We start from the raw sequence: 23,343 nt of genomic DNA, 5'->3' as shown, positions 1-23,343 counted from the left end.
AAATCCAAGGACAGAAGTTTAACATTGCATCCCCCAGACACAGCTCCACTCACCTTTTTATCCAGTTTTCTGCCAGCCATGCTCAGAGTAATCACCCTGTTATCTGAGAGCTCCTGGGCAGCTATCTGAAAGACAAGGGAAGGCTGCATTCATTTTCAGCACAAAAAACAAAGCTTCTGGTAAAAAACTCAACCCCTTTCTTGGGTGTCATGCTGGATTTGGTCCCACATGGCTTTTCTGCACCAGGACTCATTCAGGACCTGGAGAAGCCTCCAAGGACCAAGCCCAGAGGAAGGAGAAGCCATATAAACCCTTGCCAGCAAGATGTGCCACCTCATCCTCCACGTTCTGGGCTGGGAATGGCAAAAACAGTCATCCCATCCCTTAGGGGAGGCACTGGTGGAACCCAGGACTTGAGCCATATCTCCACAAAACTACCTGATGACGCAGCTCCAAGGATGAATATTCCATGATTGCTCCTGAGGACCTGCAGCAGGCAGGAGCACAGCCCAGACCACTTCAGTTTAAGAGACTTTATTCACATGTGCTCTAGAAGGGCTTCAGCTGCCAACCCCCAGTGGGCCAGTTTTGTCTGGAATATGGTCTAATCAGTCTCTTGGTATTTTAAAGGAATGTTTATAACAAAACCCCACATTTTATTCACTTTTATTACAAGCCATTTTCTGAATCACTTGTCTTTTTTTTTCTGCCCAAGCATCTGCTCCCCACCTCTCCTTCCTCTTATCTCTTGGGGTGGGCTGAGCTGTTCCCCAGCATTCCCACCTGCCTCCTCCTTCTCCCAGGGCAGGAGCCAGCACCAGAACAGCCAGGAGCACAGCATGGACACTGTCCTTGTGCACAGTGTCCCAAGCATGGCTGGTTGCTGGCTCTCACAAGGGGCTGTCCTGCACTGAAGTTATGCAGTGTCATTACACCAAGGCTTTTAGAAAAACCTGCAGAACTCCAGGGGACAATTTTCTACAGAACGAGCAATCAGAGGGTTATTGGCACTTAGGAGAGCTGGGGAGCTGGCAGAGATGAGGAGGCAGAGATGCAGCTTTTGCATCTGCCTGGGCAGCTGGGTGAGGGGATGAGCCACAGGTCCTGGACAACCCCCCGGCCTCCCCAAGGCGGACACAACTCTTTGGTCCACAGAGGATCCATTCACTGCATAAAACCCCCAGTTTTCCCCTCTGCTCCATACAGAAGTTCCCTACTGCCATGCCATGGTATTACTTTTCTCTCCCACTTAGTCCCTGGTGGGTGTAAGCAGTCACCAAAACCAGCAGGAGGAAGAGGAGCTGTAGGGAGGCGGATGAAATTTGCCCTTTCTTGAGCCCCACAAAGCATACCTAGTTGGGGTCCAGCACTTTAGGGCTGGCTGTAGGCTGTAAAAGTCAGGCTGTGCAGACAAGCCAGGAATGTCCTTGTGCCACCCTGCCACAGGTTGCTGGTGGCATCTTCTCTTGGCCAGCACGGACAATGACAACATCCCCTCCGCTATGTCCAGAGGAGGTGTGCAGCAAGATTTTAGGACTGACTTCTACAAACATGGAGGTTTGCTTTGGGATCTTTTCTCTTCAAATCTAGGGACCCCACACAGTCCCATCCATTCAGCTGAGGTTCTTCTGCTGCATTCACCCGTGTGGCACCTCAGTTAAGAAAATGGATAGTTGGGCAAAACTGAAGGGAATGAGGGCAAGAAAGTCAGGCTTTGGCTCCAAACTCCCTGAAGCCTGCTCCTCCAGTGGTGTCCATAGCCTGTGCTCCAGCACCATGCCAAGCAGCAAGGAAAGGTGCCCACCACACATGACCCTGTTGCCATCACCTAGTCCAGGCCAGGGCAAAAAACCCCAGATCAGGAAATTTTATCTGTTGTGCAAAATGAAGCAGATGTCTCTGCCCCTTGGATGCTTCATGACACAGGACTTTCCTTTTTCTAAAGCATGTAACCTTTGAACTTGACTGGAAGCTTTTCCAGCTCTTCCCACTCAATCATTGGATGGGATGTAGAGAGCCTTGGGAATGGCCCCGCTTCTAAACCTCACTGCAGCTTTTCCCTCGCACTTAAAGACTAACTGCAGCAATTAAGAGAGAAAAATACATTCCTCTAAAGCGAACAGCAGTGGAGATGCACCAGGTCCCGGGCTTTTAAACCTCTCCAGTGCTTTTAAACCTGACAGAAGTTTAACTCCTTATTGGCCTTTCCTTCCACAACTTTGCAGCCCAGCTGCACATCTCACAAAACCCGTAACACAGTCGAGATCCAAAAAATGGGAGCTGTGGTAGAACAGAAACACACCTAAATTTAGTCTCTTCTTTTTAAAAAAAACATCACTAAAGAGATCCGCAGCAGGAAGGCCACTGCCCGAAGGGGTCTGCATCAGACTCAGTGGCTGTTGCTATGAGAGTTGTTGCCACGGCACATCCTCATCCTACAAACAAAATCACCCATCCCTGGAACAGGAATGAGCCCTCTTACCTGCCACTGCACCAGGGAGATCTGAGCAGGCGCCTCGTACCAGATAACAAACAACAGCAGCATAGATTTACTTGGTACTTCTCCAGACTGAGGTCTTTTTTATTTCTGAGACTGAAGCAGAAGTTGAAGACTCGCAGTGCTAAGCACCAGACAGACACTGGGCAAGATTGTCCCTGTCCCAAATAAACCATCCTCCAAACAGACCAAAGTGGCCAGGAAAACAAGAAGTAAAGCAAAAAATATTCAAGAGATACACCCCAATCTCCTGGACCCTGTGCAAGTGTCCTGCATTGTCCCCACCCACCTTTACACAGTCAGAGATAACACAGAGGAGCAAACTTACCGTTATCATCCCCTTCCCAGCCGGCTTGCCATTCCCCAGAAGGAGAGTCCGTGTTATTTTCTTGCTGGAGACAATCTAGAGAAGCCAAAGACAATAAAGCCATTATAGCACAAGTGATCAAAAGCAGACTCATAAGCAACTGATCATTGCTCATGTTAATTAATTCAGATTAAGCATTCACAACAGTAGAAGAAAGGCACCAATATCCAGGGATGACCGTGAGAGTGGGAATATCACCACTGACAGCCCAGCCCTCGGGGTGCACAATGCAGAGAAGTGATGGCACAGGAGGCTGAAGCATTGCTGCCCACTGAACCCAGGGACCAGTGGAGGAGATCAGTGGGTCCTCACACAGACCAAGCTACTGCAATTTGTTCCCAGAAAAACCAGCACTCAATCTCTCAAACCCATTTTACATATTTCTAACATGACCCCTGCCAGCACCTGGCTTGCAGGACACGTTTCCATGGGTGGATCCTGATCACAAGCTGGATGCTCTCCCCCAGCATCATTCTGGACCCCCTGTGCAGGGTCAGCAGCCCCAAAGGCATGTTCTCCCCTCCACTTCTGGTTTGTAACAGCACAGACAGAATAAACTGGGAGATGAATTAAACCCTTGAGATTCTTCCCAGCTCAGTGAGTTTCAGTCTCCTTCAGATCTGAGGAACCTGTCGTTTTTCCTTATGAGGTGCAGACACCCACATGGAGATCCAGCAACCTGCTGGAACTACCTGTGCCCTGATCCCACATCTAGTGGGTCCCCTTCGAGACTAGATGAGCTTTAAAGGTCCCTTTCAACCCAAACCATTCTGTGATCCTGTGATTCCTGCAATTTCAAAGCAAAATGCCTTTCCATTTGTGAGGAGACAGCCAAGTCCCAGAGCTTTTGATCGACAGGAATCACCAGCCAGTGTAACCAGATCTCTGTGCCACACTGTGTACAGGCAGGACAAACCTCCTCACAATCCTAGCAGGAATCATGGACACCCTCCAGCCTGGAGTCTAATCCCTGCTACATTTCCTTTGGCCACAGAGGTCATTACAGGCCTGGGAATGATCCAACTGTCCTTTTAAATCCTACTACAGCCCTCATTAGCTGCACTAAGCAATCCAGCTAATCTGACAGAGCTCCGATGCAAACTCAGAACTGAAAAGTCAGATTCTTACTGGGCAGTTGCTGCTGCCCACAGCTGCTCTCCTCTTCTGAGACCTTATGGAAACATCTCACCAGGCAAACTCCAGCTAGCAGGAAACCCAGAACAGGAAACCCACAGCAGGGTGGCTGAACCCACAAGCCCCCATCCACTTCGCTTCACCCCTCTCCTCATCCTTGCACTCGTGCCACCTCTCCAGTCCACCTTTGCTCTACGACTGGGCTGTGCTGCAAGCCCATGCTGGCCACAGGGAAAGAAGGCTAACAGGATTTCAAGGAAAAAAGGGAAATGAAAAGATTCCTCCATTCCAAGCTGGTGTCTTGTTGTGGACTAAAAGTCACCAAGAAGCTGACATGGGAACTACTGCAAAAACTGGGCACAGGTCAAGTTCTCTTTTGCAGAGTGAAAATACTGGTGCAAGGTTGCAGAGTTCCAAGCTATCTTCTTTCTGACAGACTAAGCCTACCAGCTGTGCCCAAAGACACAGCAGACAGCGATGCCACCATGGCAAAACCATCAGCTGTTCTGAGAGATCCCCCGGATGTGAGACCTGCCAACAGCTGCCCATCCCTGGCATTACCACAACCCAGGAGGGTCTGTCCAGGCTCATCTCTGATATAATCACCTTCCCAAGCACCAGAAGGGTTGAGATCATCTGGGAAACCCAACAAGCAGGAGGAGATGGTTCAGACACTTCCACCTGCCTCCCCACTGCATATGGATAATGTTCTTCTCCAACATGGGCCCGCAGAGCCCTGGACTGCTGCAGAGCCACATTCACGAACAGCAAGGTTTCAGTTCTGTTTCCTTCTGTCCGTGAATCCTCTGCTTGCAGCTTCCACCAAGGCCATGACCTTCACAAGCAGCCCTTGCTGATCTACCCCACACTGGAGCTGGATGTGTAACTAACAGCAGAATGAATGGTAAAGGATAGGTTTGGGCTGAACCACTGAACACAGGCCAGAGCTATTGCCTGCACTGTCTCTTAACTTCTGCAGGAGCAGAATTAGGTCATCACAGAGCACTTCCAAAACTCCAGCCTTTAAACTTCAAACTCTGTAAATGTCAGTGCTCTTCCAACACGTCAAGCTCTTGAGCTGGCAGCGGTAAAGTCCCTGGTCCTGCCTGCCATGCTGCAGTCTGTGTAACAAAGCAATTGTGTTCATGAGCCTCCCTGAGCACCCTGGGCTGGCTCCCCAGGCTGACCCATCTATTACAGTCTCTCCTTCCTCCCCATCCCAGCACTGAGCACAACACAAGCAGTTTCTCCCAGCCTCTGCATTTGTGCTAGGTACCACAGCAGCCCTCAGCTGCCAGATGCTGCAAAAAGATGGAAAAAATCCTCCTCATTCCCTGCTTCTGAGCCAGAGGACAAAGACATTTGGAGAATGTAGCTGCCAGCTTCTAACAGGGTCTGGGCTCATGAATGAAAAGACCTTCCAAAACTTATAAAATGCCTTGTGTCCCGAAAGCTTTTCCACAGGAAAAGCAGAAGACACATTCCAGCACCAACATGCTCAGGCAGGAGGGATGTTTTACTACACAACAACAATGGACAAAACTGTCAGAAAGAGAAAAACCAAACTGAGATAGAAAGGCAGACTAACTTTTGTCATGATAATATCTGGAAGTTTAAATATCTGGAAGTTTCCCAAGCCCAAATCCAACTGGTCATCAGGGTCCTTACTATAACCCATGGTGTGATAGAGATACTTCCAAAAGCCCCCAGCTGATGCCTCTTTGCCAGCACCAGAAGAGACCCACACTGTGATTACCTTAGACTTGAACAAATAGAGAGTGGCCCTGATGTGGAACAGTTCAATCTCAATAGCTGAAGTGTGACAAGTGAATTAAATCTGTATATCCAGGAAGGAGCCAGAAAACTTTGCACGAGGTAAGAAGAGCAGCTGCAATCTCCCCACATCGCTCTGGGTGATGAGTTTCGGGGTCCCTTTGCTGCAGGGACCTCAGACTCACCGTGCCCAGCGTGCAGGAGAACTCGCCCAAGAAGTCATGCTCATACAGCTGCGTGCTTGACTTGTCCTGGTCAAACAGGGCAAACTTGAGCTTCTGCACTTCTTCAAAGTGGTAGTCAATGATGAACTTCTTGGCAAAAGCTGGGTTGAGGTTGTTCACAGCTGTCTCTGTCCGGTCCAGCTGCAAACAAAAAGAGGCATTTAGGCAAGTGCATCACAGCTTTGTAACTGAAACTGAATTCAGCCAGAGCCACCCAGAAACCCAGTGGTGACCATCAGAACGAGCAGGCCAGGCCCTCAGCAGTGCTGTCCCTGAACACAGGCTGTGACACCCAGCTGCACAAGCTGGGACCCATCTAAACACACAATGGCACGTCATGCAGTGCTGTCTCCCGAGGATGGGTACACAGGGCTGGACAACCCACCCCATCCAACAGCCAGGATGGAAGCACTCACCCAGCCAGGGTTCGGCAGGGATTTGAGGATTACTGAAGCCAGAATTGCTTCATTTGCTTCTAAGTCCTGTTCTCCCAGGAGCTGAGGCTCTCACACACCTCTGATCCTCAACCAGACCCTCACAGCTCTAGTGCCAAACTTGTTTCTTCCAGGTTGTGCAGCCAGCAACAAGGACAAGCAAAACAAGAAGTGTGATGAGCCGGAACACAACTCTCTAGCATTTCGCTCTAGACCTCAAACCAAAACATCCATGTGGTTTCTTCTTTGTTGGCCTTCCACAGAAAAAAAGATAAAAAACCATCACTGCAGTCCCTTTTTCATAGATTTCATCAAGCATTACTAGAAACAAGAGGCAGGGAGGGCTCAGAGACAAAACTTCAATAGGCATTGTCACTCCGAGCTATTGGGAGCAGGCTGGAAGCAGTGATGTCCCTGATGAACTGGAAGGGCAGGTACAGAGAGGATGATGGAAACTGGAAGGCATGGGGGGAACTCGCTGTCAGAGGGGAAGCACCACGGCTCTCTGCAGCATCCCACGGCCAAGAGCAGTGATAAGAGCAGAGGAAACTTGGCAGACAGCTGATGGAAGTGTGGGTTTACAATACTGCGTGGCACAGGTGGACAGAAAGCCTTGTGTGAGCCAAAAAAACCCAAATCCTGAGGGCAGTCATGACAGAGATCCCAGAATGCTGCCCTCCAGTAATGGAATGGTCCTCCAAAACCCCATAACTCACACTGCAGGAGGGCTGGGAAGGGTGGCAGCACCAGCTGGGATCCTGTCATGAGCTTGCACAAATTCCCATGGTTTTGGCCAAAGTGTTAGAAACTGGGAAAACTGGGACACTGAGCCTGAGAAAAGCTGGTCTATTTACTTCCAGAAGTCATTGGGCAAGGAGAGTCTGAATTCTAATATCAGGACCCATATTCCTCCCCAGACACCCTGAAAGGCATAAGACCAGCACAAGTTTAGAGCCCAACATACAAAATACCCTTATGAAGCTGCAAGGGGCAGGAAAGGCCTGGGCAGCAGAGCCTGAGAGCTGAACAAGAAACACCCACAGCTGGGGGGAAAAATCCTCCAGCACGCAAAGCAAGCAGGAGCTTTGTTAGGAGAGCAACAGTTGGTATCATACTGATATCAGTGTTCAGCCCAGAGAAGGTAAGGCTCTGGGGAGACCTCTGAGAATCTTCCAGCATGTAAAGGGGTCCAAGAGATCTGGAGAGGGAATTTGGACAAAGGTCTGGAGTGACAGGACAAGGGGGAATGGCTTCAAACTGACAAAGGGCAGGTTTAGATTAGATATTCTGAAGAAATTCTTGCCTGTGAAGGTGGTGAGTCACTGGCACAGGTTGTCCAGAGAAGTTGTGGTTGCCTCATCCCTGGAAGTGTTCAAGGCCGGGTTGGATGCGACTCTGAGTAACCTGGTCCAGTGGAAGCTGTCATGACAGCACTGGCATTTTGCCACATCACCCTGTTATCCCAGGATATGGTAACATGGACTATTAAAACAAGGAAACACAGGCACTGTCCAGTGTGATTTTATCAAAAGCTGCTGCCCTCAGTGTCTGGAAAGACCATCCCATCTCTCTGTGGGACAGCATGAAGCCTCTGGCCATGCTGATGCCTTAAGAGGCCTCCTAGAAACAGAGACTAGACAGGAGTAAAGGAATAAAAGTAGGTATTTATTTGAAAAGCCTTCAAAGGTACCCCTGGGGAGCCAGAGGCTATTGCCAAGATGGACCCCAAGATGGACAACAGGTCACGAGTTCTTCACACTTTTATAGGTTTGGTTCATTTGCATATCAGGGTTAATTCTCCAATTAAAGCTTCAGTTTAATCATGTAATTTCCCCTCCAGCTGCCCCCCTTAGAGGCTCTTTGGTTTATACTAGGACAGTCTGAGTGTCCTTGGAGAGCAGGCCCAGAGAGGCTTTGTTATGTCTACCTAGCATGAGAGAGCAGAAATTAACAGGCTACAAGAAACTTCAGAGTTAACACTAAGCAGTATAGAATTTGAAAAATATAAACATTAAAACCTAAGGCATCAATGCCATGGCCCTGTTTGGCATTCCACCGTGTCTTGCAGCCAGGACACCCAGTCCTGGGCAAGGCTGAGCTGCCTGTGCATCCCAGATCCCAGGGCAAGACCTCTCTGGAAAGCAGCCCCTGTGCTGGCATCCCTGGGCAGCACCAGGCTGTGGGATGGTGGGATGTCTGCCAGAGCTACTGAGCCAGGAATAAGCAGAGCAGGAAAAAGCCTCCAAAAAAAAACCAAAAAAAAAAAAAAAAAGCAAACACATACCTTAGTCCCAAAGAAACTAATTCAGCACAGAAGGCAGGTTTTGGAGGGGCTCAGTGGAAATGTGGTGAGTTTGCTATATATACACCCAACGATCGCAGGGTTTTTTTGAAATTGCTCGCTTAGTCTGTCTTAATTGCCAAGAAACGACTAAAGTAAATGCTGTCTTCCCAGAATAGCCACCTGCTGCACTCCGAGGAATCAAACCCATCAACACCAGTGGGCTGTGAGCTGGCCAGGGCCACACAGCTTCACACAGATCCTCCCCTCTCTGCTGCCATCCCGTACCGAAGGAGCCAAGCATCTGCTCAGGGATGCTGTGGACCAGGAGCAGAGGGCATCCACAGCTCTGCTTTATTTCAGCAGCACGATGCACACAAATCCCCCTTCAGGCCCAGGACAGGAGACTGCACAGGCAGCAGAGATGGACTTCAGGTCTTTCCATGTTCTTTGAACTACTGGAAGCCAGGGACCAAGGGAAACCAGTCCTTTCACACCCAGACCCCAGTCTGAAGGAGATAACATGAGGTCCCATCTCCAACTCCATTCTGGAAGAGGTGGCTGAAGGAAGGGTATGAAAACTCCAGCCAGCTTGAGGTAACCTTGGGAGTGATGGGGCTTCTTCAACACCCAGATTCAACAGTTCTATCTCCTGCCTCGTGCCAGTGTGAAGCACAACAATATCCCAAACCCCAGTTGACAGCTGCACAAGGTTTGATCTTTGGTTTGGTGAGCACAAGTCACCTTGCTGGTGACCATCACAGACGAGGCCTCTTCACACACCATCCCTCACCTGCCATCAGCTCCTGCCATCCCCTCCACCTCAGTGCTTATGGATCTTCAGTCCCTGCAAAGAACAGAGGTGCCTTCGCCACCCAAAAGCAGAAAAGCACAAGGGTTTTTAAGAGGCAGCCAGGCTAATTAAAGAAATCTGTTTGGATAAGAGCCTCAAAGGGCCACAAAGACAATTAGAGGGATGGAGTGCCTCTCCTGTGAGAAAAGGCTGAGAGCCTTGGGATTGTTCAGCCTGGACGACAGAAGGCTCAGGGGAGACCTTAGAATACCTGAAAGGGCTAGAAGAGAGCTGGAGAGGGACTTTGGACAAGGGCATGGAGTGACAGGGCAAGGGGGAATGGCTTCACACTGACAGAGGGCAGGGTTAGGTTAGATATTTGGAAGAAATTGTTCCCTGTGAGGGTGGTGAGGCCCTGGCACAGGTTGTCCAGAGAAGCTGTGGCTGCCCCATCCCTGGAAGTGTTCAAGGCCAGGTTGGATGTGGCTTCAAGCAAGGGCCATGGCGGGGGGGTAGGAACGAGGTGATCTTTAAGGTCCCTTCCAACAGAAACCACTCCACGATTCCATGATTCTGCAAATCAAGCACAAAACCGGGAAATCATCTCCAGCAATTGCCCTTGTGTTCAGTGAATGCAGCTGGAGAGTCTTCCAGTGTTCAAACAGAGGATGGCTGGAGACCTTCAAGCATCCCCAGCACATGGAGGTGCCTCATGCTCCAACACAGGGAGATGGTGTCTGAAGTGTCAGGGGAAGTTCATGCTGAAGGTGCAGGACAGCCTGGATGACTCAGGGGCACAAAGGCAGCTACAGGGCTGAGTCATGTGTCCCATGTCCCTGTTCCTGGTGCCACAGGTCAACTCTTTCATGGCTTCTGTGAGATGACATCACCGGGCAGAACATTTACACATCAACCATCTTCACTTCCCAGCCTGTGGTTTATTGTCCCTCCCTCCCCCATCCCCCACCCCTCCAAGGCTGATTCACAGAGATTTTTTAATTCCTATTAAGCTCAGAGAGACAAATAATTGTATTTGGGAACAAATGTGACAGCTAGAAAGAACAGCGAGCAGAAATCTTCCTGCTGGCATCAGCTGGTGCCACAGCTCCACCATCCAGCTCAGAACCAGCACCAGGGCTGGTGCCAAAGGAGGAGACCCACCATCCAAACCAGGTCCAAAGCTTGGGACGTGTCCCTAATCTGGTGTGGAGGACCAAGGGGCAGTGGGGTGGGATGAGTTCACACCAATGAACTTATTCTGTCCTCAGCCGTCCCCTACACTTCAGCTGTGTTATTAAGGCCATAACTTTCAGACAGGAGAGGTTCATCTTAGGGCAAGGGGCACGTCTTTGTGGCCAAAATCCACGCAGAGCAATGGAGTAGCTCTGAACCACATAGCATGAGTTGCCAAAAGTCCATCAAACATCCCATTCAGCGAGGCTTGCAAGGGCAATCCCACCTCTCCTGACCCTGCCCGGCACCCAGCCACGACCCAAACCCACACACCACCCCTGCCACGTGCCCCTGCTGGGGGATCTCGATCCCAACGGTGTCCCTGAGGTGCTACTGACCAGAGCCAGTTCACACCAACACCCCTTGCCAGCCCATTCCACCTCTGCTGACACCATGGCAGCAGAGCACTGAGCAAGCTGCCACCCAAGGTTCACGTCCAGTGCCTACAATGCCAATTAAAAATAAGCTAAAAATAGCAGAGGAAAAGAAAAAAAAAAAACCTAAAAGCACCACATGTTTGTATTGCAAAGGAAGCTTCAGGATCAAAACTGCTGGACTGAGACATTACTGACAGAAATAGAAATTCCTGAAAAGCAGAATTAGGTCAGAGATGACACCTATCAAGGTTGAAAAGCTCATTAGTCTCATCCAGGCTGTTGAAAAAAGTTAATTGCAGACCATGGCAAGGTGAGGTTTTCCCCTGAATGTGAGATCAGCTGCTGGACACTTGAGGTGGTGCTGGTGATTCACTGGCTCCTTGGCCAAGTACCTGAAAAAATGAGACCACCTAATTTCCCTGGAACTGGGAAAATTTTTGTTTGGTTTACATGATTTTAAATCACATGCGTAACTTAGAGCCCATTTATGCTCATTTTCTGCTGCACCCAACGTGGGTGCCTGTCTCCATCACACATCCATACTCTGCCTACCCTGTTCCCTCCCAGACCAACTACCAGCTGCAGGTATAAAAGAATTTGCAGTAAAATTTACCCAGCACAAAGCAGAAAGCACTGATGGGGAAATACCAGTTGTGACACAGAAGAATTTACACAGTGGTGCCACACACAGCCTCAGGAGCACCAGAAAAGCTTCCACTTCTGCTCAGGGAGGAACGAGCACAGAGAGAAGGACACAGCACAAGCAAACCACAGGAGGAGTAAATCCACACAACATCAGGACTTACCTCCACCCACTTCCCATTGACTTCCATGAAGAGGACACAGAAGGGGTCGGATTTGGAAGTGACATCCCTGTCCAGAAGGTTTTGGCCGCAGATGGACAACTCGACTTTGCAGACGCAGTACTGGGAGCCAATGGGCCCCGCTGTCGTGGGAGTCATGGTGTACGCCATGGGCCCCAGTGGCAGCAGCTCCAGGCAGTCTGTGGGACAGGAGGACAGGGACAAACCTCAGTGCTGGGAGGCAGCAAACATTCTGTCAGCACTGCTGAGCTGGCCACAGAGTGGCCACAGGCAGAGCCTCTTGCTCTAAGTTACACACGTGATCTAAGCCATGAGGCTTTCCTGGCTCCATCTCCCAGCGGAGTACCCATGACCTGCTGTGAGTTTGTTCCATAAATAACAGATTTTCAAGGAAAGGTAACATCTTCTGCTTATCCCCTCAAGGGAAAGGGGACTCCCCAACCTCTTCTTCCAGCACGCTGGGCTTTTGTTTGTGGTGAGGATTCCACAGCATCCTTCAGCACAAACCTGATTACTGTCTGGCTGTCCCCAAGCAACAGACCACGGACCTAAGCTACAAGGGGCAAACTTGAGCTCTGCCCTGCAAATCATCATAGGGAAGGGGGTGAGACTGTGAGGGTGAGTGTGCTGCAGGGCAGCTCCAACCCTCGATCAGCCTCATCTCCACTCTGCTTCCCAGGCCAGCAGACAACTGTGGCTCTGGCAGCAGTTAAAAAGTGACGAGAAGCTTAAGGCAAATGTGACAACCACTCCATGACCTGCAGCACGATTTACAGGGCCCTAACTAAAAATCCATTTAAAATCTTATCAAAAGTCTGCTACCAAAGCCATTTTGCAGAGATAAATGCATTTTATACCATTATTAGTGCAAAACCCCATCCTGCAGGACAGTCTTGACTTCTGATGTACATCTTACTTGTCACAAACTACCAGTGGTGTTCCATGGAGAAGAAAGGGGAGAAAAAAGAGAATAAAAAGCATTTTCAGATGAATTTATACTAACAAGCCTTTGTGGCTGTGGTTGCTAGTGGAGAGTGAGCTCTTCTCAGCAGCTGCTTTAATACCTTTTGTCTCCTTTTTCAAGAGTGGCTCCTGGCTCATCCACTTTATCTGAAAGCCCCGAACATTGTCTTCTTCCACCCTGATAAACCATCTGCTTCTGTTTGGCATTGAAACCCCAATTAATATTATCTATTTGTTTTGCCTGGGTATGAGTATTTACAAGCCCTTGTGCTGCCGGGAGCTCGGCTGCTGCCCTTTTCCCTTGCAGCTCAGCTTCCAAGCTGGAATGGGGACGGAGGGCAGGGATAGGGTGATCCCGGCAGGGCTGTGGGAGAGGGAGCTCCGGGCTCACCACCGGCTCTCCTGAGTGCTCAGCCCTGCTGCAATGAATTCTGAGCAGAAAACAGCTCCAGCTTCCAAGGCATGGAGCCCTCCTCTCCTGCCTGCCAAGATCTCTGCTTGGCACTAAGTCACCAGAAACAAGCCTGGTTTTAACCCCCACCAGTAAACATAAGCTCTTCATCCCAGCCCGCTGCTCGGGGAAAGAGTGGTACAAACATCCCAGTTCCCTAAGAACCCAGAAACTTCTCCAGAAGAAAGAAATCCCCATCCCTGGCTGCACACACTCCTGTACATCACCAAAACAGTCCCTTTCCCAAGTGTGGCTCCCCCTTGCCTGGCCCAAGCCTGTCTCGTGCCATCACTCCCTGCGCACAGCAGCACAATGCCAGAACGGTGCCAGTGTGACACCAAAACAGTGGCACATGGGGACAACCTTCCATGTACCACAGCATCAAGGAGGAACACATGGAGAAGTAAAAGTCCTCATGGCTCATCCACTGTGGCTGGGGGACCAACTCCAAGGTGCCCGTCCCTGCCTCTGCTCTACCCAAGCCCATGTTGCCAGCTGCAGCTGAAGTGAAGATTTTACTTAATTATTTTTCTTTAATGCACAGATCATGTAATCAATGTCTTAAAATAGCCAAGCCTGTTCTATTTATGCTGCTGTCTGTCTGCTGCTCCCTCTGAAAAGCAAACACGGGGCAGCTGTGCTGGCATGGGCCTGGTCCTGCCCGAGCAGGGAGATCTGGGCTGGGTTTTTCCATCTCCCCTTCCCCCAGATCTCAGTGCTGTCTCATAAAAAGCAGAGGCAGCAAGTGACTCAGTGGAAAAACCTTTTTTCCCAGGGCTGGCAGACACCAAAACATCCTCTTGGTGTACAGCACGTCACCCATGCTCCGGCCCCTGAGCTCAGACTGTCCGGCTCCCCAGGGTGCGCACGGTCATGACAGGCACTGGGATGAGGAGATGGCCAGCACCAGCCAGAGCAAACACTGGAAAGCCACCTCTCCTGCCACTGCACTGGCACAGATCCAGCACCGTCCTCTTGCTGCACCTGCATGGATCCAGCACCTTCCACAGGGCCACGTGTGGGTTCAGCCCTTGCTGCCTCAGCAGCAGCCACGGATCCCCCCAGCTCAGAGGCCTCACATCTGAGGTACCATGAGCGAGCCAGCACCATTCTAACACCCCACAAAAGCTTTAAATTCAGGGGGTATTTGAGCTGGCACCAAAAGAGTCAGCACGCCATCATCTGTATTCCAGTCTCTCCTCCCATTTTTGTTCTCCTCTCCCCACAGTCACTGCCCTTAACAAAGTCCTGTGACTTGCTCAGCGTCTGCAGCCAAATATTCTCCTGATGTACTATCCCAGCTGCCGGCTCCATGCCGAGCACCCAGACACGTGCTCACCCACCAAAACACGGCCAGGTTACCAATGAGAGGTCTCAGGGACACACCTGAAGGTTTGACTGCCCCATGGTCACCCCTGCTATCAAGAGGTGTCACAAGAGCAGGACCAGAATGGAGGGACACAGTCACCAAAGCCTGTTTGGGCTCCAGTTTCCAGGACCTTCTGAACAGAACATCTTTGTGTTTATAACTTTCAAGTACTTTTTCCTCCATGGCTTGGTCATTTCCAAGCTGTTCCATGTCCACAACATCCCACAGAGCAGGGTTTTGCTGGCTGGGGGTGCACACAAGCCCTGGGGCTACCCTGAGGAACCTAAGAACATCTAGCAGCCCCAGAGCAGAGTCTCATCCCATGGTACCCCAGCACTACAGCAGATTGCCAAAGCACTTTTACAAAGTGTAAAAAAGGTCAGCAGAAAAACCTCGGACCTTTACTTCCTCTCTTATCCAAAAGGGAAGGAGGGGAAGGAGATATCTGTTTTGCAAATTAACTTGTGACTGAAGAGGTCCCCTTTCCCTCTGCAGAAGAGCAGCCTCATGAGCAGCAGTTCCTTGGGTCATGCTAAAGCTCTGTTTTAAGCATAAACAAGAAAAAACAGAGGGGAAAAAATAAAGCTGTGCTTTATGTGAAACATTTTGGGTTTTTTTAAAATCTTAATAGTGCCCTAAATTCAGTGGTCTTCTCTCATGAAAGAAATCATTTCTTTTCATAGCCAATTCCAGGCATATTTGAAACAGCCCCGGAAGTACCGACACCCAGCAGTGATACCATGCAAGATCCTGCTGTGTCTGTCCCAGGGAACAGGAGTTCCTTCTTTGGCATGATCCATGGCTTCTGTAATAGCCCACAAAAGTCACCTGTGACTGTTTCCCCACTAAGGCTGTCCCACTACAGCCTACTGCAATTGTGGAAGCAAAATTCCTTTCAGGAACGTGAAAATGAGAGAGGAGTATGGAACAGGTAAATTGGGGTTGTTATAAATCACATATCTGAGCTCACAGGCAGGGGAGACACAGAGGCAGAGCAGCGGTACCGAGGGAGGACTAGGAGCAGGTGAAAACAGGTTGTCAGAAGACTGAAGCAGGAGAGGAGTGTGAGGATACAGAAGCTCATTGCCCAGAGCAGAAGAAAAGCTGAAACACAGGACATATGGAGCTGGAGATGCCAGGAAAAGTCAGGATGAACTGCAGTGGAAGCCTGAGGCAGCGCCCCACACCACTGCAACTCAGAGTGGCCACTTTGCTCTCTCCTGCCAACAAACAGAGTAATCTCCAGAATCCTTCTGCAAAGCAAAAATGTTTGTCTCTCAGTCCCACCCGGGCAACTCAGTGGATTCACAGCTTGCACCTGGTTCTTTTAGCAGCCTCATTACCTTCTGCACACACCTGCAATTAGTCATGTACACAGCACCTTGCTGCCGGTACCCCAGCAAGTGCCTCTGCCCCCGGTGAGCAGGCTGGGAGGCAGAAAGGGGATGCTTGGTACATCCCTGTAGATGTTCCTTGGGTACCTGCTACCATCAGAGAATCCCTATCTCTCCCACGAGGCAGGGAAAGGCTGAAAACTGCCTCTGAGCATCCCAGCATAGGCAGCACAGCTGGGACTGCACTCAAACGCTCCCAAATTCACAGAGATTTGGGGTAAACCCGGCAGAGGGAGATGCCCAGGCAGGGCTCTTGTTTCCAGCCTGATGCACAAGACCCACAGTCCTGCCTGCTGGAAGCCAAGGGGACTGTACTGAGACACTCTGGCACCTGATACAGAAGGACAAAGTGTTTCAGGACAACCTAATTAAGTGATTTCTCTAATGAACCCTTCCTGATGGAACTTGTCCCTAATGGGCTACAGTAGACAATGCTGCTTGTGCCAACAGCTGGGCTTTTTACACCAGCGCTGCAAAAATCCCTCTCAAGGGCTAGTGGCCACTGGTGTGACAGCAGCTGCTCCTCCATGTCATGCTTGGGCCATCTCCACCCACAGGGCCAACTCCTCTCAGACTGCTGCTGTCCCCAGAAAAGCTCTCACCCACCTTTGCAGGTTTGGTGCCAGTGAGGGCAGTGCCCATCTTGCTGAAACTCCAAGTGTCTGCACCAACTGGCACATGGGCAGCACCCAGCAAAGCTTCTCCAGGGGGTGATGATCAGCAGAGCTCTGAGAAGTCACTCAAGGTGCCCTGGGAGTCACAAATCGCAAGAAAACTCCAAGGCAAACCCTGTGGCACCAGAGCTGGAGTGCCCCCAAAGTGGCTCGTCTCATTTTGAAATTATCATCACCTGAAAAGCAACTGCAAAGCACTTTCCCGTACCCAATACAGAGCTGAGACAGCCACTGCTGATGTCAAGCATGAATCCACCAACTCCAGCAGCCTCTCTACCATCCCCACGCATGGCACAGCAGCTGCTGGACTCCAGGAGGCAGTGGCATTACCGAAGAGCCTGGCTCACACTGAAGGGTCCGCAGGGTAGGAGTGACTCCTACACACAGTCTCCCCCCTGCCCTGCATCCCTGCTCCCCTCACAGCCACTTCACAGCCTTGATGATGATTCTAAGGGTCCCCCTGTGACAATCAAACTTGCCACCCTGACTGCTTTCCCATCTGAGCAGGAACTGGAAGGACCTGGGACTGCTCTGTCCCGAGCAGCCATCCTGTAGCTCAGGTGAGCTGCTGGAGGGCGCCGGGAAAGGCAAAAGCCCCTGTGCCAGCATCCCTGTGGGGTGAAAGACGGTCTCTCTGCAGCAGCAGGGGCATGGCCGCTGCCTGGCCACTGCTCCAGGACCAGAGGATGGACCCAGGTCCTCAGAGGGGCACACACCCACAGAGACACCAAAAGTGGAAATCTCAGCAAGACAGGGATGTGAGAGGAACACCGAACACCTTTATGTGCTGCCAGCATGGAGGCAGCTTCGGGCAGAGCCTGCCCTGTCACCGGGGAGCAAAGATCAAATTTGTTCTCCAACCCTCTACAGATGAAGTCTGAAGATGTCCCCCAGAGTATCTAAACCCACTTACCGGCGAGAAATCACGAGCCCCAAGAGCAGGAGACACAAGTGCTCCAAAGAGAGCGGAGCCACTGAGCTCTCAGGGTGTTTCTGCAATCCTCAGCCGTCGTCACAGGGCCCAGGGCTCCGGGCTGGCAAACGAAAGCAAAACCCGCTCCTGCACACCCCGCGGTGACGCGGGCACGGAGGCAGCACCATTGGTGACACGGGCCGGGAGCAGCTGCAGGGGCTGGGCGCGTTCAGGGAGTGTGCTCAGAAAACCACAACGTGGGGAAAAAAAACCCCAACAAAAACACAGGAAAAAGTCCTTCCTCAAAACCGGAGAGAAAACAGAGGGGCTCTGACGGCTGCTACCAGCCAACTGCACCGGGGTGCCTGTGCGGGAGGCAGAGCCCAGCCCTGCTGCCGTCCCGCACCATGCACCAGACCCATGTGTGCCTGCCAGGCGTGCTGCTCACACAGCAGAAAGGGGAAATAAGGAGCAGGGCGAGGTGAGAGCGTAGCAGCTCCCTCCGTTCAGGACACACAGCGAGGGCCGAGCCGCACAGAGTTCCCGTCTCCACTGGCACGCACGCATTTGGCTCAGATGCGCAGAGAAGGGATTGCACGTTCTCGCTTGACTACGGGTTTCCTCTGGGGCTCAATTTAGGGAAATCTGTGATTCAGGGCAGAAAACATCGTGATGTCGCTGTGAATCGTGGCGATCACATCAAACCCTGCATACAACCGCCCTACAAGGCAGACCCAAGGAAAAGGTTCGTGTGCGGGCTCTGCACCCACTGCGTTCCCAGGCAGAAGTGGACGCTGCCCGTTCTGCAGGTGAGTGGGAGGCTCAGTCCTGCGGGAGCAGCCACAGGCAGCACCCGTGGGAGCCTCTGTCCCAAAGAGGGAAACGCCAAACACAAATCTCCTACCTCCCCAGGGCAGCGATGCTCTTGTCAGACACGTGCGCCGGGTGGGACAAACAAGCAAACCAGGAGATGCAGGGAGGGGGGACAGAGCACTCTCAGGATTTGGGGCATATTTTAACTTCCAGTATTAAAAATTCCCTGCCCCATCTACAGCAGCCAGATGAAACTGGGCATGCTGTCACAAGGAGAGGGGATAGATCTGTTTCACAACTGGATTTGGAGGGAAAAGTGGACTTAATTAAAGGCAGGCCCCATGGAATGTGAAGGATCAGGGCTGTGGGGAGGGTGGCTGGGCTGCAGAGGACACGCAGCCAGCAGGGCTTCCTCACAGGTGCACAGGGAACCTCCCACATACTAACTATGCACGGTGTATACAACAGGCTGTTTAACTTATTAACCACTTTTCTATGCTATTGAAAACAAAAATGCTGGCTTTCTGAATCTTAATTGGATTCCTGTTCCCAGCCAACACCATCTATCACATGTGAGAGGGGAAGGAAAAAATCATCATTTATGTGATCAGAAATATCCTTAACTGCTTTTGGACCTCACTGCACGTCAGCCTAACCTCATGCCAGCCAGAACAGCCCCAGTAGCAGGCAGCTGTGCAGGTCCCTCCATCCCATGCACCATGTCATCCCTAAAGCAGCCAGAGCTTCAGATAAGCTGATAAGATAAATATTAATTCATGGGTACTTATGTGCAACACTCATTTGCACTGGGACACCAACACCAAGTCATGCACAGCACTGATGTCCCCATGGCTGGAGCCACCTTCCCCTTTCCCTTCCATCCCACCACCCAGAGCCCCCCATCCGTTCCCCTTCACAGACGGGATTTTCGTCACTAACATCCAACATTTTCCCACAGAATTTTAATTTTTTTGGCCTGCTTTGCAGCAGAGAGATGCTGCCACTTGATGTGTGAAGCTTCACCCTGAGACAGAATTGTGTGCCAGAGACACAAAAATGCTGTGGTTTATGAGAATGACGTCTGACTAATTCTCGACCCCTTCTCAACAGCTTTAGACACCGCTTGAGGGAATATCAGACTGGGTTTAAATGGTTGCACAGCACTGGACTTGTTTAACAGCAAAACTTGTGTTCCCAGCTTGTCTCATTTTTAAAATCAGCCTCACGACAGCTGATGTTTCTTCCTAAATCCTCAGCTTCTGGGATCACGTGATGATGGAAAATCCAGGGCTGGGGTGAAGGCGACTATTTTAGACACAAGATTTTTCCTGCTGGCTACAGGCAGAAAATATGACAGCTCGCAAACACAAGGCCTTAGCAAAAGCAGCAGACAAATAAAACTGGAGCCCTTCTTGCTGAATTTCACACTCACTTGTTTTTCTGGCATTTTAACAATGTTATGATCTCCAAACTCACCTGAGTTCCTAGGAATTAATTTTTCCCCTGCACCCATGATCCTAACAAGTAACCTTGCAAAGCCAGCAGCCAGGAAACTGAGCCAAAGCAGCAAAAAAAGAAATGACTCAGGTCCCTCAACAAATACTTTATGGAGGTTTAAAAGACAAACTGTAAGATTTCAGGGGCTGAAAAGGTGGGGAAATGTTCAATTCTTTTTTTTTTCCCCTCACTGTTTTGTGGGTTTTACATCCCGCCAGGAGCATTATTTCAAATGCCAGGCTACTCCACCACACCAGAAAATTCACCTTTCCTTCTATCCCCCCACCCTGCCTCTGAACACCAGCCAAGGTTCTCACATAAAGAGTTCCTTATGAGAGCTGGCAGCTCTGAGCCCAGACAGGAGGCTGCAAGCATTGCTTTTCATCAATTAACCCGGAATTATGTTCCCAGCACACCGACGACTCCCGGAGAACAAGCCCTGATTTACGGTGGTGCGAGCAGCTCCAGCCAGCTCCCTCCGGGCAGAGGTTTCCACTGAAGTCAGTGGGAAACTCTTTCCACCAAGTGTAAGAGGAGCAGGAGAAGTTATTCCTCCCAGACTCTTTACACACCACACTGAGACTGCTAAAAGGCAAACAAAGCTGATGCAATTCCAGTACACAACTGGGCAGACTGGTAAATCACGGGGTAGCTAGCAGCTGCTCCAGCACCACAAAATCCTACTGTTTTGGGGTGAGGGAGGGGGATTGCTGGAAGAGGAGCAGAATCGAGGACTGCTGAGGGCTGTGCAGCTGATATATCCCCCCAGTGCAAAGAGCATCTTCATCCACAGCTCAGCTCCAGCAGCTGAGGATTTTCCACACTGGAATCCCCAGTTCCTGGGGCCCGGGCCCCCTCCTACAGCACACACTGGCCATGCACTGGAGTTGTCTAACCCCGACAAGCAATGGCTTCACAAACTGCACCAGCTTGTCAGCAACCAGCATGAAGTCCCTTGCTGTTTGCAGCACAGACCCCAGGAGCAAGGATGTCTCAAGGACAACCCGCTGATCCTCAGGATCTCAGTTCCCTTTAGCTGGAGAGCTCAAGGGGCAGCAGGGAGAGAGAAACGCCACAGCAGTCGGACAACCCTGCCCACCCTCACACTGCTACAGGGCAGTGCCTGCAGCCCCTCCAAGAGATGCAAACTGTGTTCCTGACCAAGCAGGTCCTGGGAACAATGGGGCACATGCCAACAGTGCCAGTGGAGGCAGGCTGCTGGGAAACTCTGTCCCCAGGGGGTTGGGGACCATGTTGGCTCTTAGAGAGCAGCTCCAGGACTGCGTGTCTACTCAAGTCAGGTGCTAGGGGCTGCCTACACCACAAGAAGATGAAATTTTGGGGACACTTGGAAGCCTCACTAGATGCTCTCGCTCCTTCCCTCCACATTATCCCAGTCAGGATGCTCCAGGAGCAACAACAGGGAAAGAAAAACACACATCACCAGAAAACGTATGTCCCAGGCTATCGGACAGCTGTAACCAAAGCAAATGCAGCATTTCCCTAAGGCAACTACAGGAAAACATCCTCCACTGACTGCATTCTTCAAAACAGCTCCTTTCCACATGTCCCGAGCTTTTGTTCCCAGCCTTCCTCCTCCCATCTCTCCATTCCCTGCCCCCAACGGGCTTCAGTGGAAGGCTATTTCTGGCTGATAAGAAATAATTTTATGACTGCAGAAAAGCACAGTGGCATCACAGGCCCCAGTACCTGGGCTGGCTCGAGGACGCTGATGCAGGTGACAGGGGAGTAGGATCAGAACTGAGCACACCTGGGCTGTGCTTGCAACTCCAGCTTTTCCAGCAAGGTTCAGGTGTATTGCCAGCAGGTTCAAACCTGGTCCTCGAGGCTCATGAGGATCCTCCCAATTCCTTTCTACAAAGCAGCTCACACCCTGGGGAGTCAGCAGCACGGACCCAGCCCCTTCGGAGATGTTTCTGTCACCGAAGCTCAGCTCTCTACTCACCTCTATTTCCTGTTCCACCCTCCTTGTGGTGACCAGCTCCAAAGGGTGTGTTTGCCCACCAAGTCCTGCAGCCCCACTGGCTTTAGTCCAGCCACTTGCCTAAATTAGGGTTATTCACACAAAGACTTATTGCATCAGGTCTTCAGGCTGGCAGAGCTGACAGGAAAACACCTCCCTGCCTGCCATCCCCCAAGCACCCTCACACTGCTGAGCGAAACGCTCCGCTCGCCTCTTCCTCAGAGAACAAAGCGTCTTGCTGGGCACAGAGGAGGGAGAGGCAGCACATCCGTGAGCGTAAACCCTCCCAGTCCCCCCAAAATGCATGGCATGAAGGATATCATCGCCAGCTGTAGCAGCATCGGGCTGCAAACAGCTCCTGAAGAAACCACTCTGTGATTCTCCAGCCTCCAACTGGCCAGATCCCCCCTGTGCCTCAATGCCAGAGGATAAAGAGAGGGGCTTGCAGCAGCTGCCAGGAAAAAACCCTACAAATATCCCCAGGCTTGGGGAGTGAAGCCACCAGGCCCTGGCATTTGCCTGGGGCTCGCACGCCCAGCTGACATCTTTAGAAGTGGATACAGACACACAGAGAGTGGGGACAGAACAACTTCCACACCGCGTATGAATGAAGGGACCTGGGCTGGGGAAGGAGAGCATAACGTGACAGGGGGACTGTCCTGAGGGATGGTCAAGGAATGAAAGGTCTGTCTCGGGGATGGAGGATCTGTCCCTGGAGATGAAGGGTCGAGGATGGAGGGTCTGTCCCAGGGGACAGAGGGTCTGTCCCAGCAGACGAAGGGTCTGGCTGGGAGGACGGAGGATCTGTCCAAACGGATAGAGGGCAGAAGCGCCACCACACACCTCGGGACGAGCCCTGCGGGACACTGCCCTGCAGTCCCCATCCAGCGGCTGACACCGGTGTTACGCTGTCCCGGCCAGCAACACCCTCCCACCCTCCCACCCGGTATCTCACCACCCGCCCGACCCACGCGAGACGATCCCGCCGGGCAGCCCCGCTCCTCGCCCCGCTCCGTTATCCCCGGGCCATCCTCGGGGGCTGCCGGTACTCACCGCCGGGCCGGGCCGGGCCGAGCCGAGCAGCTCCCGCGGGGCTGCGGGCTCAGAACCTCCCCACGGCCGCGCCCGCCCCTCGCCATCACCGCCCACCCGCCCCGTACGCTGATGGCGAGGGGCGGGCGGCGGGCGCGGCCGTGCTCGGGCTCCCCCCTCCCGGAACGAGCATCATCCGTTTCGGATTTTAAAAAAAAGAGAAAGAGATCCACCCCAAAACTTCTTCGCTGGCTGCTTCGGGGAAAAAAAGAAAAAAGCAAAAAGCTTAAAAACAGCCTAAAAAATACATATAGAA

General features: G+C 51.5%; 1 protein-coding gene across 3 annotated transcripts in view; it reads right to left on the bottom strand.

Moving 5' to 3' along the window:
• Positions 1–23,142, bottom strand: part of CPNE2 (copine 2) — a 44,849-nt gene extending 21,707 nt beyond the window's left edge. Inside the window, exons 1-5 of one of the 3 annotated variants that reach the window (XM_048316808.1) lie at positions 23,049–23,142; positions 11,920–12,116; positions 5,957–6,136; positions 2,826–2,900; positions 54–125 (exon numbers count right to left, since the gene is read on the bottom strand). In XM_048316808.1, the coding sequence (XP_048172765.1) occupies positions 54–125; positions 2,826–2,900; positions 5,957–6,136; positions 11,920–12,087 (495 nt within the window). In that variant the 5' untranslated portion in view covers positions 12,088–12,116; positions 23,049–23,142. Of the gene's footprint in view, positions 1–53; positions 126–2,825; positions 2,901–5,956; positions 6,137–11,919; positions 12,117–17,701; positions 17,821–21,977; positions 22,000–23,048 lie in introns of those variants that run through there. The other 2 variants (XM_048316810.1, XM_048316809.1) reach the window with 2 other exon arrangements.
• Between the last annotated feature and the right edge of the window lie 201 nt (positions 23,143–23,343).

The sequence above is a fragment of the Corvus hawaiiensis genome, chromosome 12 (assembly GCF_020740725.1).
Source record: "Corvus hawaiiensis isolate bCorHaw1 chromosome 12, bCorHaw1.pri.cur, whole genome shotgun sequence".
Classification (NCBI taxonomy): Eukaryota; Metazoa; Chordata; class Aves; order Passeriformes; family Corvidae; genus Corvus; species Corvus hawaiiensis.
The sequence above is the reverse complement of the archived record's forward strand: the minus strand, read 5'-3'. Positions and strand labels throughout refer to the sequence as shown.